The 12,388-nt window shown below is 35.9% G+C and overlaps 2 protein-coding genes across 2 annotated transcripts in view; both read left to right on the forward strand.

Moving 5' to 3' along the window:
- Positions 1-445: 445 nt before the first annotated feature.
- On the forward strand, positions 446-1,986 carry LOC143423607 (protein DPCD). The gene is made up of 4 exons (XM_076895064.1): positions 446-573; positions 1,063-1,265; positions 1,565-1,798; positions 1,863-1,986. Exons 1-4 carry the CDS (start codon positions 510-512, stop codon positions 1,965-1,967), a joined length of 606 nt encoding a protein of 201 aa, XP_076751179.1. The 5' UTR covers positions 446-509; the 3' UTR covers positions 1,968-1,986.
- A 346-nt stretch (positions 1,987-2,332) lies between these two features.
- LOC143423603 (uncharacterized) overlaps positions 2,333-12,388 on the forward strand; it is a 43,089-nt gene continuing 33,033 nt past the window's right edge. The window contains exons 1-2 of the mRNA XM_076895055.1: positions 2,333-2,484; positions 3,681-3,756. Coding sequence (XP_076751170.1) covers positions 2,462-2,484; positions 3,681-3,756 — 99 coding nt within the window. The 5' untranslated portion in view covers positions 2,333-2,461. The remainder of the gene's footprint in view (positions 2,485-3,680; positions 3,757-12,388) is intronic.

Genomic DNA, 12,388 nt, shown 5'->3' on the forward strand with positions numbered 1-12,388 from the left:
CGGCGTGTTACCTTGTTGTTTAGAACGTGCTGATAACGCGTGCTGGCATTTTAGCTAACGAATCCGGTCATAGATGGCTATGGATCCGCTGTCACTCCTCGCAAATGGCAATGCAGTGCCGGTATCGTGTCAATACCATTTTGCCGTATGTTGTCTGGGAATATTTATCAAAACTTATTAAAACGCCTTATACAAAAAATACATTAAAATGATAACATAGCAATTGTTCTTTTTATTACTGTAAAGATACTTTATAGAAACAATATTAAATTTTGTTTAATATTTATATTGTAAAATTTATTTAATTGATGTATTAGATTAATTATCTCAGAAGTGTATTTATTAGAGTGTTTTGTAATATTTAAAGGGTTTTTCCAACTAATTTATGGAATTTCGTAATCTTTACTATATAATACCGTAGATGCTAACAAAATATCAATTCACTATTGTTAGTGAATGTTATAGGTATGCCTATCTATAGTTGCTAAGAAACTATAAATTATTTACCAATGGCGCCTGAGCTGTGGTTGAGTCTCATCGAAAGTGCAACAAAAACTGCAATTATACAAGATGGTAAGATACTAAAAATATTACTAATATTATATTCTTCATACCTTTGTTATTTTGAAAATTCATTTGGAAATTAAAAGCTTCGTTAAATAATGTTTACAGGTTGCAAATGTCAAAATGTACTGGCTTAACCTTAAAAACGTTTGATCAATAAGTGACTATCGTACGAAATCATTTATTTTCTTTATTACGAGAACGAAGTAGCGACTCGTTACGTTATCTGTAATTAAATTATATATTTACTACACAACCCATTTATTATTATCTGTGACATATAAATGAATTTTGTAAATTTATTTCTTAGTGTAACATGTACTCTATAATATGATACCATTTACATTTTTGTACTTGCCTTAATTGTTGAAGTTGAGACATTATCGCATATTACTAATTTTTTACAGTTAATGTCGTTTAACATCCCAGAATCCTTTTTATTACGCAAAATAACCTTATATATTTTGAAATTATATCACCTTCCTTTTTTGAGCGCAGGGAAGAGAAAAGTCCATTTTTTAATGGAAGATGGCAGAGAAATGGTGGAAGAGTACCATTTGGAAACTAACGTTTTAGTACGAAGAGCATGGAAAGAAAAAGGTAAACTTGGGCAAGATGTAGGTTGGAACGTAGAAATTGGGGACCCTGAACCAAGGAAAAGTAATATTGAGATCTGTGGCATTCAGGAAAGTTCCAGTGCTGTACGTGAAATTTATTTTACAAAATATAACATCGCATTTGCAGCTATACAGGGTGTGACACTTATATCCGAGTATTTTCACTGTTTATTAACCAATTAAATTCCAGGAATATAAACGTTATAGAAAAGTGCAGTAAGTCATTTTGTGTTTAAAAAATGCCAAATTCCTGTAAACAATTTATTCTTATATTTATAAACAGTGGAAGTGTTTAAATTTTTTCACTTATGTGTCCCGTATATATATAAATGTTTTAAGTATACTGCACACCTAACAAGAATTATTACACCATATCTTTATAGCCATTTGTTACAAGAAGAAACACAAAGACTTTACTTGAGTGGCGCATAAGAAACTTATCATATCCATTGAATGTATATTCTGTAACTGCAGAAGATGATGGTACAATAACTGTTCGCACGAGCAATAAAAAGTACTTCAAAAAGTTAATAGTTCCAGATTTAGAACGTGCTGGACTAAAACCAGAACAGGACAGGATATCGTTTACACATCAATATAGTACATTGATTATTACGGTACGAAAAGTATATATTTTCTAGAAATACATTTATATAAATCTTATGTTTATTTTTTTTATAGTATAAAAAACCTCATGCACTCCTGGAATTGGAGAAAAAGGTGTTAAATGAGATATTACAAGTGAAAGCAAGAAAAGATAGTGACGTACAGTGTCCTATAAGCTAATAAAAATCTTTCTTTCTAAGTACTTTTTTCATTCTCGCTTGCCCGAATCATGGTTGTAAAATGATATCACTATACATGCTTACATGCATATATATATATATTTTAAATATATTTGTACATGATAATTTAAAATATCTCGATTAAGAATATAACTTAGTATTAATATTATGTTATTATAATGAACGTTTAATAATTTGATTAAAAAATATTGAAATATATTAATTAACCTGTAAATATATACAATTTTTATACATATAAGAATCAAAGAAACACAGCGTAAGTATTTATTTTAAAAATGCTTATAAAATTTGCATGAAATCAATTTGTTCACGTGGCAACGTTGCGCGCGAAAATCGAGAGATCGATTGATCGTTCTGCGTCGTAAGTATTATCGACTGCATCTGTCTGCTGCGTACACGTATTGTGTTAGTGGTATTGCGTTTCGATGTTATGCTTTTAATATTGCGTAGAAATATCTAAATAAGGCGACGAATATGCCAAAATCTATACCCGAGAGGTAAGTTCTATTGATTTTTCATTTTCTATAATATGATTAGATTTACTGAGGTATTTAAAACTACTAGTTCATTGGTCGTAATCGGAGGTCACATTGTGTAGAGGTTATGTTATGCTGACTCATTGGTGTGTTTTTGGTATTTCTTTTTTAGATTGTGATTATATAGAATAAGAGCCTGTTTGGTTGGGGATTGGAGGTCTATTGAATGTATTTTATTTTATATACTTTGCAATCATAGCGAGTAATATATTTTTAATATCTAAATGTATATATTTTTTGACGCAGTTTGTTTGGTGGCTAACTTATCGGCTAAGATATATCTTTCGGTTTTATCAGGTTCTTCATAGATGGTGCTTTTTTTTTTTAAATATCAAATATAAAGATATATTAATTTTTATTTATATTGATTATTTCTTAGTAACCATCATTTTTCAGTAGCAACACTATAACTCAAAGTATTAGATAATTTAGATTTTGTTCATTTATATAACATCTGCGACTAATCGAAATATGTTGCCGCATGGCGATATTTGTTTCTTTTTTTTAGTATCACCTGTTGCACGTTTTCCTTCAATATATGTATGTTTATATATATGTATGTTTGTGTTTCATGATATTGATCCTTAAATTTTAACAGAATATTTACTTCACGATGTTTTTTATTTCAGTAGAAAATCATACGTAAATAATATTTGAAGTAGTTCGAGTATATTACAAATTTGTACAGACAGTAATAATGGGGACTTAGGAAAGTTTCAATTTTTATTTATTATCATTATCAATGCTGTATCTTTCCATTCTATTCTTCTAGTCTGCCACGTGACTTAGAAATCACGTATCCATACTATGCGACCCGTTCGTGTGTATTCATGTTTTTTGTAAGCTGTGTTTTACTTCTTTCTCTTCTCGCCACTGTGCTAGTGTACTTTATTGTTACATCATTTTTTTATGGCCTCAAAGAAGTTAATTGTAGTAATCATTAGTTTATAAGTTTTTAGACGAATTTACAAAATCGTGTAATCAATTATAATTTTATTTCCGTAGCTAAAACATTCTATATAATGATTTGTATAAGGTTCGTAGAATGATGTGATTTTGATTTTAAGATAGAGATCGTGCATAAAAAGTATCGCGAAATTCCAATACGTGCAGTTCACATTAATATGTTTATTTACTACTACTATTTTATATTGCAGATGGTTAGAATATAAACCATATGGCACCGTAATCAAAGGTACAAAAATTCTACCGTTCAAGGTACCACTAAAAGGGGTAAGTCGTATTAAAAGTAAATAATTATAATTATAAATCAGACATACTGTTCGCAGTTTTTAGTCATGCATTAATTTCTTATTTATAAATAGCTTTATATACTATGTATACATTTCATACTGTTCTTATTAATCTACAAACTACTAATATTTTCGTTAAATTACCAATTACAAGCTCTGTTTCCGAAGACGAAATTTCCGGTTTTGAGTATCTGACTCAAATGCCGTTTCACAAATTTAAGACATTTTTCTGTATCGTATTTACTACTATGATCGAACTTATTCGATATATATAACGAAAAAATGAGTTCAGTAGTTAAACATGTAATAATTTTCGGTTTGTAAAATGTAATAATTCCACAGGAAATAATTAAATTATCCTTCAGAACACTTTATATCTCTGAACATATAACTGTAACGTTTAGAATCGGAATTTTCTATCCTCTCAATTCCATGAAATTAAAATGCCCTTTGTCTCGTTAGAGAATCATCAAAGAATCAGAAAATTCATAAAAATGCATTTACCTGTATTTTCTCTGCGGTGTTCGTTCGCGAATCGCGTTTTCGGAGCCGTCGTTATTGAACGTAGGGTCGGTATTCACGGAGTCGCGTTACCGTTCTTCCTTTTCTGTTCACCCCCGTACTAAATCAAAGATCCTCTTCGCGGGGGTCGCGATGGCCTCGAGGTCCAGATAAGATCGCATCGAATTCCAGAAATAGAGGGTACTACGTGGCCGTGTCCATACGCGCGTCGCGTCGGTGCGTTTCCTTTGGTATGCGTGGTACCACGGCCTGAGATGCGTGGCACGGGCCACCGTGAAATCGATGCGTGCCAGTGGTACAGAAACGATTTTTATGCAGACTCGGCCACCCTACCACGGAATTCCATTCATTTTTTTGCCTGCCTCGTCTATTCGCAGAAGTGGTTCAAAAATTGTTGCTCTGGATAGGTGTACTCTGATTTCGAACAATTAATTGCCCCACATTTTCAAATTAATTAAAGATAGTTCTAAATAGTACAAATTCATTGAAGTAATATCGTTCAAGTATCTAATCTCTGGTTATACAATTGAAATACTTATACGTTGAATGCCAATATTATATAACTTATATTACTTTTATATGGTTTATACTGCATTAATTTCTTCACAGTAGTAACGATGGTAGTTTCGACAAACTTATAAGTACTATAATTTTGTTCTAATTATGTATTTCTACTAATATTGACGTGCTAGTCACTGGTCACCCCCATTACATTCAACGTGTTAAAAAAAGTTAATGCAGGAGTCTTATATTTGCAATTATTTTATTACACAATGATGAAAGCTGAAAAATATGAGATGTAACATTGCGGACTTATTATGCACACGATTATTTCAATTTTTATAAGGCGAATAATCCTGACACGTATTATTAAAATATGACTGCTTTGAATTGTCCATTAATAAAGGAGTCAGCGTTGATCTTGTTCTACATTAGTTCTTCGAATACTGAAATTTGTAGAATCACCTCGAGTCGTCTGTATTAAATCTCACCAGGTCTCGATACTCTCCGAAGATATCGGTTGCTACCGCGTGTATTCCAAGGCGTAAAACATGAAATACGTAGCGGGCACAAAGGAAAGCCCGGTACGGAGCACAGAGTTTCATCAGGTAAAAATTGATTCTGTGAGCAGTGGTCATCGGGAACGAGGGAGGGCCCGTTTGTCGATGGACGCCGGTGGTAACGGTAAGGTGGGAAAGGCGCATCACCGTGAGATCTCGTATCGGTCCGAGCCAAATTGCCGCATTGTCGGTTGTACTGTAGATATAAACAAGCTTGATGTATGGCAGAGACTTTCGTCCCGTACGCGCGGCAGTTACCTTTTTGATCGTGAATAGCTTCGGCTCCGATTGTTTGCCTAGTAGCCGGACAAAGTGCGATCGTACGCTCCCATGCTGGCTGCCGCTGTGTGATGTATCGTGCTCGTGCTGTGATCTAGCGTTCACGGGAAAATCGAGCTTTTCGATTTTAAGGATAGAGACGCGTGGATTCACTGATGTCTTTCTTTCGTGTCCCGTTTACCTTTATCACGGTAACGGTTTCGCTCCTTCTCCCCCTCTTTCTTTGGGGCTGCGTCGTATTTAAAAATATAGATTTTTCAATTCGATTGTGGGGAGCACTGAAGTGGACTATGGAATGAAAATTGTTTGATGGACGTGATAGTGTTCGTTGTTATGGAATTCGGTGCCGTTTTAATCTTCATTAACTTTTGAATAAGAATAAATATGATTCAATATGCAGACTGAGATATATCGGGCATTTTTCAGAATTTTTTATTGTCAGGTTTACTGTCATAATTTATAAGCTAATAGTTGGTCGTGGTATCAAGAAATAATATCGTGCACGCAACAGCAAAGTAGATCCACATTTAAATATTAATTATAATAAATAAATATTAAATATTAATTATACAGATAGTTGACACAGATTCATTAACAATGCTTATGATAATAAAATGGAAATTATATTATAATTAATAAAATGGAAATTATATCATAATTTCCATTATATTATAATTTATTATTATATTTTATTATTTTTATTTATAATATATAATTTCAATTATATTATAATTTCCATTTTTATGCTTTTTATTGCATGTTCGCTCGACCGTTCTGGTTTCAGTTTGAGCGAGTGTACAGATAAGGGGAGCACTGTCACTGCGCTAGAAAATGTAATATTTCGGTCCTCATCGTGTTACGCTTTGCGAGACATTATACGTTTTAAGTCAGCAAATCTATTGATAAGACTGTTAAGTGCAGTGAGAGCAGAATTCTCAGTCTGGATAGCGCGTCTGGCGAGTTACATTTTATGAATCTAGCAGAAATTATGGAACTCTTTGAATCATTTTTGTACCTATCCGACACTTTTGTTATTAAACATAAGTGTAAAAAAATTATTAAAATTATTTGAAGAAAGGACGGTAACCCGTGACCTTTTCGATCAAATTCTCATCGTCATGCTTTGTAATGCACAACATTTTTCGCGGTACAATTACCCGTGATTTCAAATCCGAATTTTAAAATCCCAAAGCAAACGTAAAAGACGGAGCTAGAGACCTATCCAAAAATAGTTGAACGCACAGGGTAACGTTCAAACAGATGCGAATTTTCGTACTGCAGATCCCCTCGGTCTAACAGAAAGCGTAATCTTTTAAACATGGAAAGGAAGCTGGCTGAAATCGGGAACGATGTTTATCGCGCTCCAAGGTATTCCGCTGGATGGGACGAGAAGTCGTGTCAACAGTGAATATCCATTTCCATGTGAAAATTCGTCGCCGGCGCGATTCGCCGGTTCGGTGGAACCGTGGCGGCGCGTCCCGTTGTTCCCGTTTGTTTCGAGTCATTTAATTCCCGTCTAACTCGCCGGGAACCGGTTCCCTCTCGTCCACCGTGGCCTCCTGTTCCACGGCGGACAGTTGCAAATAAGTTCGGAGCCTTTTCGGGCGGATTGGCCGCGCGCATGCATACGCAAAATAGGAGGGTGCCCCGGCTAATTGATTCTGGCGTCGCGGGCATTACATAAAACAAGTCGAACCGAGGGCCAGGAATTGGAGTTGGGTTGATTGGGTCCGTTGTGCGGGCCGCGGGGGGTCGCTCGTTAATAGGGCCCCGAAATGGTTGTGCTCGTGGCCCCGCGCGCTCGTGCCCGTGCCCCGTGCCCGTGCCAGCACCCATTTTCGAGCTCACCTCCGCGCCTTAGGCTCGGGCCACACGAGCGTCAACCATTAGAGCTCATTTAAGCCACTCGAAATCGCTTCTTCGTCATTTCTCACGTTCTCTATGCTTTTACAAAAATATCTGCGTCGATTATGCTTTTTCTCTGTCTATAGCTGTGATTGCAATACTTATAGAAGGTAGATATTGGTATGCATAAGATAGAGGTGGTAAAAGTTACAATTTTCATTTACACGATATTGAGAATGTGATCAAAATGCATAAAGTATATAAACAGTTGATGACTATTGCAAGATTTAATTTTATACATGATTTATACTCAGTTTCGAATTGATAAAACGACATCTTTTAACTATTATCTTATACAGTATTCTATCACTTCTAGAAGAAATTTCAAGGGATGATTGATAAAAGTTAAAGTAAGGTGCATAAGATCAACAGAATTTCGCTTGAAATTGGTCTTTAAGGAAAGTGACTTTGAAAATCCTCCTTGTACACGTGATTTATATCACAAATCCATAAGATAACATCCTATGTGACATTCATTGTTGCAAGTGTATGTAAGCGACTTTCAGAGTCGTTTCTTTTGACAACGACGCTCCAAATGCAATTGTCTTACTTTGACTTCTAAGAATTGCAATTGAAGACATCTTGTACACACAGTTAGATATCATTGAACATAAAATATAATTAACCAAGTAAAGTTAAAACCGAGTACTCTACTATTATTCTGTAGAAACTCACCTCTAAAACGAGTGTCTATTCGTTAGCCAAATTGGTATAATCAAATAAAATTACATAGAACGTAAAGTTACCACTGATAAGACACAACCCGTGTGACTGCATTTCTGCATCACGACACCGCGTTGTAACGGACGTTGCAAGGTCCCTTATAACGACCCTTATTTCAACGCTCGTGTGACCGCGGCCTTAGGACCGCGCCAGGGACTGCTTCTTCATCTTCTATAAGAACGTGTAACAAATATCGGCTCACACGAAACGTGATACTGTCTTCGCCGACACGCTGTACGCTTTCTACCTTTCTCCCTTTCCCTTTTTCGTTTTTTTCTTTCATTTTCCCTAGTTTTTTTTTTAGTTGGACACCGTCCTCGATGAATTTAAGCCGATACCCCCTGGTCACATATACATTGTAAAAGATGCGCTTTAAAGTCGATTTTAATTTTGGATTGAATTTCGTACGCGTGTAATTTGCTACGGAATCATCGGGTGGGGTGGCTTTTGCACGCCTGTCTCGTTCGTGTCGGCTCACTTTTTAATGTCACGGTTAACCCTCTGCGAACGAACTTTCCTTGGTTTACGAGTACGAAAGTTACTTTAAAGAATTATTCTGCGATGTAATTGTGTTTAATGCCATTTATTGAAATAAAACTACATCTTGCAAAGGGACGTCGTAACGAAAATATTGTCATTCGAACGGATGAATTTGGAAATTGGAAAATAACATTCTCCAGAATATCTATTCTACTATGTATTTCCTGCTTATTTCCTTAGAGGCTTCTCAAAAACATTTTCTGTGTGTTCGACAAAAATAAAATTAAAATATTACATGGCGAATAGTTATTAGAAAAAATGAAACGTGAACACATGTAAGTGATCAGCAATTAGTGTGACATTTCATATTATTTTTCGAATTATGTAATTTTCTACACAAGAGCGTTTAATGTTAAAAATGTGAAGAAATTACATACACATCTCAAGCAGAATTGATTTTGGAGAATTGTGCTATCTCTTCTTACGACTTATTAATACTGTATAAATCTTTGTTCAGTTAAAACATTTATGTATATTGTTAGAGAATTAAGTGATCGCGCTACTTTTTCTATAAACTATGCAAATCAATTGCAATAGAATTTTTAATCTGAATGTTGAATAAACGTAGCGTTTTACATTTATGTAAAATTTCATTCCCGATCGAACAGTTTTTGTTCAGTTCTGTTCTCGTTGCATCCAACGAGTTTCGTAAGAGAACCTTATTTATCGTGAGAAAAGATGCACCGCGAGAGATAAATGACCGAAAGATGGAATGATAGATATGGTAATACACGTGTTACTTGCTGTACGTCAGCGGAGAAAAATATCGAAATGTTTCCATCGCTCGTGCCGATGTTTATCGCCTGAAAACTTTTTCCCTTGCCTGTATTTCATAAACTGAGTGTAAGTACTTATTATGTCTGTCCGCTTTCATCGAGCATGTTGCCGTATAATATTCCCATGGAGAGAAAAAGTATGAAAGAATAACAAGAATTAAGCAGGAATTAAAACAACACCAGCTTTATCCGTATCGAAACTCAATTTGCTTGGCAAGCTTATATAATACCCCGATAATTTTTCTGATATTTCCTACAAAAACGAAAACACTGGATAACGTTGTAAATCAGAAACCAGACATCTTAACAAAATTTTTTTTTATTTTTAATATTACACTTTTTTCATAAATGCAACGAGACACGTGCATTTTATGGTTTTTTACTGTTCATCGACTTACTGTTTTTTGCATAGTAATTGTTTGGTGGATCAACAACGGAGCGATAATATAGTTAATAGATAATATAGCAACGAAGGAGACAAAGATAGCTTTCCTCCTTTCTTTCGGAAAAATGTGGAATGATTTAAATGTAGGGAATCGAAGAGGAGATAGAGACGTATCGGATGGCATAGTATTCCTTCATTCTTACCATTCCACGCAGTTCGACCGAATACCTGAGGTTTTCCCTCGGGATCGTCGAACCGCGGTAGGCAAATTCTGCACGTTGAAACGGAATATTAATTTCTGGCTTAACCTCAGGCCAGAATCCACTCGAGAATGGATAGGCTTGTCTTCGTGGGTGATATCTGTATTTCAACCCCTGGAAATTTTCAACAGCCAGATCGCTATCGCGTTAACTTCTCGGTTACATTCTGACTAACCACCCTCGTTGTTTTCACGGAGGTAAAAGCCACTTCAAAGAGATATCAATCGAGATTTGGTATATTTTATCAGAAAATTCTCCTATGCTAACGAAAAGGGTCGTATTATCATCTACGAATATTGAAACGAAATTTTTAATACATCCACTGTAAAACGCGTTGCACATCTGATTAATTGCATTAACATTTCAATAATAAATTTCAATCGTGTAATCGTGTACAAGCTAATTAAATTTTACCAACGAAAATTAATAATATTTAAATCGAACAACTTGTAAGTAAGTTAAAATAATTTAAGAACAGTTTCCTGGCGAACCGTGATTATTTCTTGTGGAACGATTTACATTGAAATTAATATCTTACTATCTTGTAAATAACTTTATAACACGAATGTCTCCGGTACTAAATCTTCGTCAATATTTATGATGCAAACGGTTTTTCGAACGAAACTTTCATCGGGACACACGACTGGACATGCGCGATGATTTGTTTGATTAATAATTCAAGGTGCAATAATTCATACGCCTTGCGATTTATCCGCGGTCTGATGGCCGTCGGGCGCATAAAAATCGAAGAAACATTAAAAATCTTCAAAATTACACGTCGAAGACATCGAATTAATTTGTCAGGTATACCGAAACCATCATTCACCGCTGCCATGATATTTTGCTAGCGCATGTCCCACCAGCACTGCAAACATTTTTTCGGATATGATTTATGAACAAGTCCCTGGCAAACTTCGTAGTGAGGAATGTATTCGTGTCATGGTCCGGGCCTTGTGTTCCTCGGACTCTTTGGCTTTCGTTGCTTGCCTCTTCTTCCTCTTTTTTTTTACAGCAAAATGTTAAGTAACGGATCTCAACGATGGTAATCGGTTTGTCCACTGTCGGAAATAATAAACAGCAGCGTTGTACCTTCTCGTAGACACCTCTCTTATGGTTAAACACTCGATTTGTATACACCAAAGATACGGTATCTCGTCAAAAACTAAGACAAGAGTCGTTGTGCCTTGTCGCAACAAATTTTATTAAATAACCGATCATCGAGAAAACTTAGCTGCTGTTAAAATTAAGTTAATTATGTGGATTTACTGACACTTTGTTCGGAGACTTTCTACTAGACTTATAAGAAGAGCTACTGCAAATTGATTTTGTCTCAGATTTGAGTTGTTCTGCTTTGGAATTTGGAGGAAGCAGAGTAAACAATAATAATGTTGCGTGTAATTATGTGATAGATATGATATCTCGTTAATCCATTTTTTGCAATGTAACTAATAGAGTACAAAATTAGAAAAACTGTATTAGATACAGACTATTTGATATGTAACAACAGCATGCGTAGCAACAGTATCGTATTAAATAATAAGAATTCGAAAATCGACCCAAAAATGTTCGAGCCACTCCAGAGCAACAATTCGTCTAGCTTCTCGTTCGACACTCGGGAAGATGTATTCGCGTCCCGATTACGAAACGTCTTCCCTCCATTTCCATAGAATCCGCGTATTTATTCATCCCCCGCTAGTTCTCGATAGTCGCATATTCTTCGAACGGACAAATTTATTGGCCCCTCGTTCGAGGTGATTTCGGGGTTATCCTGTGTTATTAACGATGCTAAGTGTTTGTTTAACACTCGACGCGCAATTTCCCATCTTCCCATGGCCGTGGCGTGCACCTCGCGGGAGGGATGAACGCGGGTAGACGCACGGGACGGAGACGGCGGTAGGGGAAGAAGGAGACGGCGATTGTAATTTATGCCGAAGTTAGCGAGCAACTTCGATGACTTTGTAAAATATTACTGATCCCCGTTTCGGAGATCTTATCTGGCTCCGACACCGCGCTCCGTTTCGTCGGAACGCCTTCTTTTCTCTTCTTCTTCGTCTTCTTCGTTCTCCTCTTCCTCTGGCAGGCTGGCGCCTCTAAGGGGGTCGTGCGTCACGCCGAGAGACCCACTGCGCCACAACGACTTTGCTCTCCAAGTTCCGACGAT

Source organism: Xylocopa sonorina, chromosome 5, assembly GCF_050948175.1.
Source record: "Xylocopa sonorina isolate GNS202 chromosome 5, iyXylSono1_principal, whole genome shotgun sequence".
In the NCBI taxonomy this organism is placed as follows: Eukaryota; Metazoa; Arthropoda; class Insecta; order Hymenoptera; family Apidae; genus Xylocopa; species Xylocopa sonorina.

Bases quoted from the DNA above. Each gene is read 5' to 3' on its own strand.
- LOC143423607 (XM_076895064.1), top strand. From the start codon at position 510: ATGGCGCCTGAGCTGTGGTTGAGTCTCATCGAAAGTGCAACAAAAACT. The intron at 574-1,062 runs GTAAGATACTAA...TTTTGAGCGCAG, and splicing joins AACTGCAATTATACAAGATG to GGAAGAGAAAAGTCCATTTT. The intron at 1,266-1,564 runs GTACGTGAAATT...ATATCTTTATAG, and splicing joins TTCAGGAAAGTTCCAGTGCT to CCATTTGTTACAAGAAGAAA.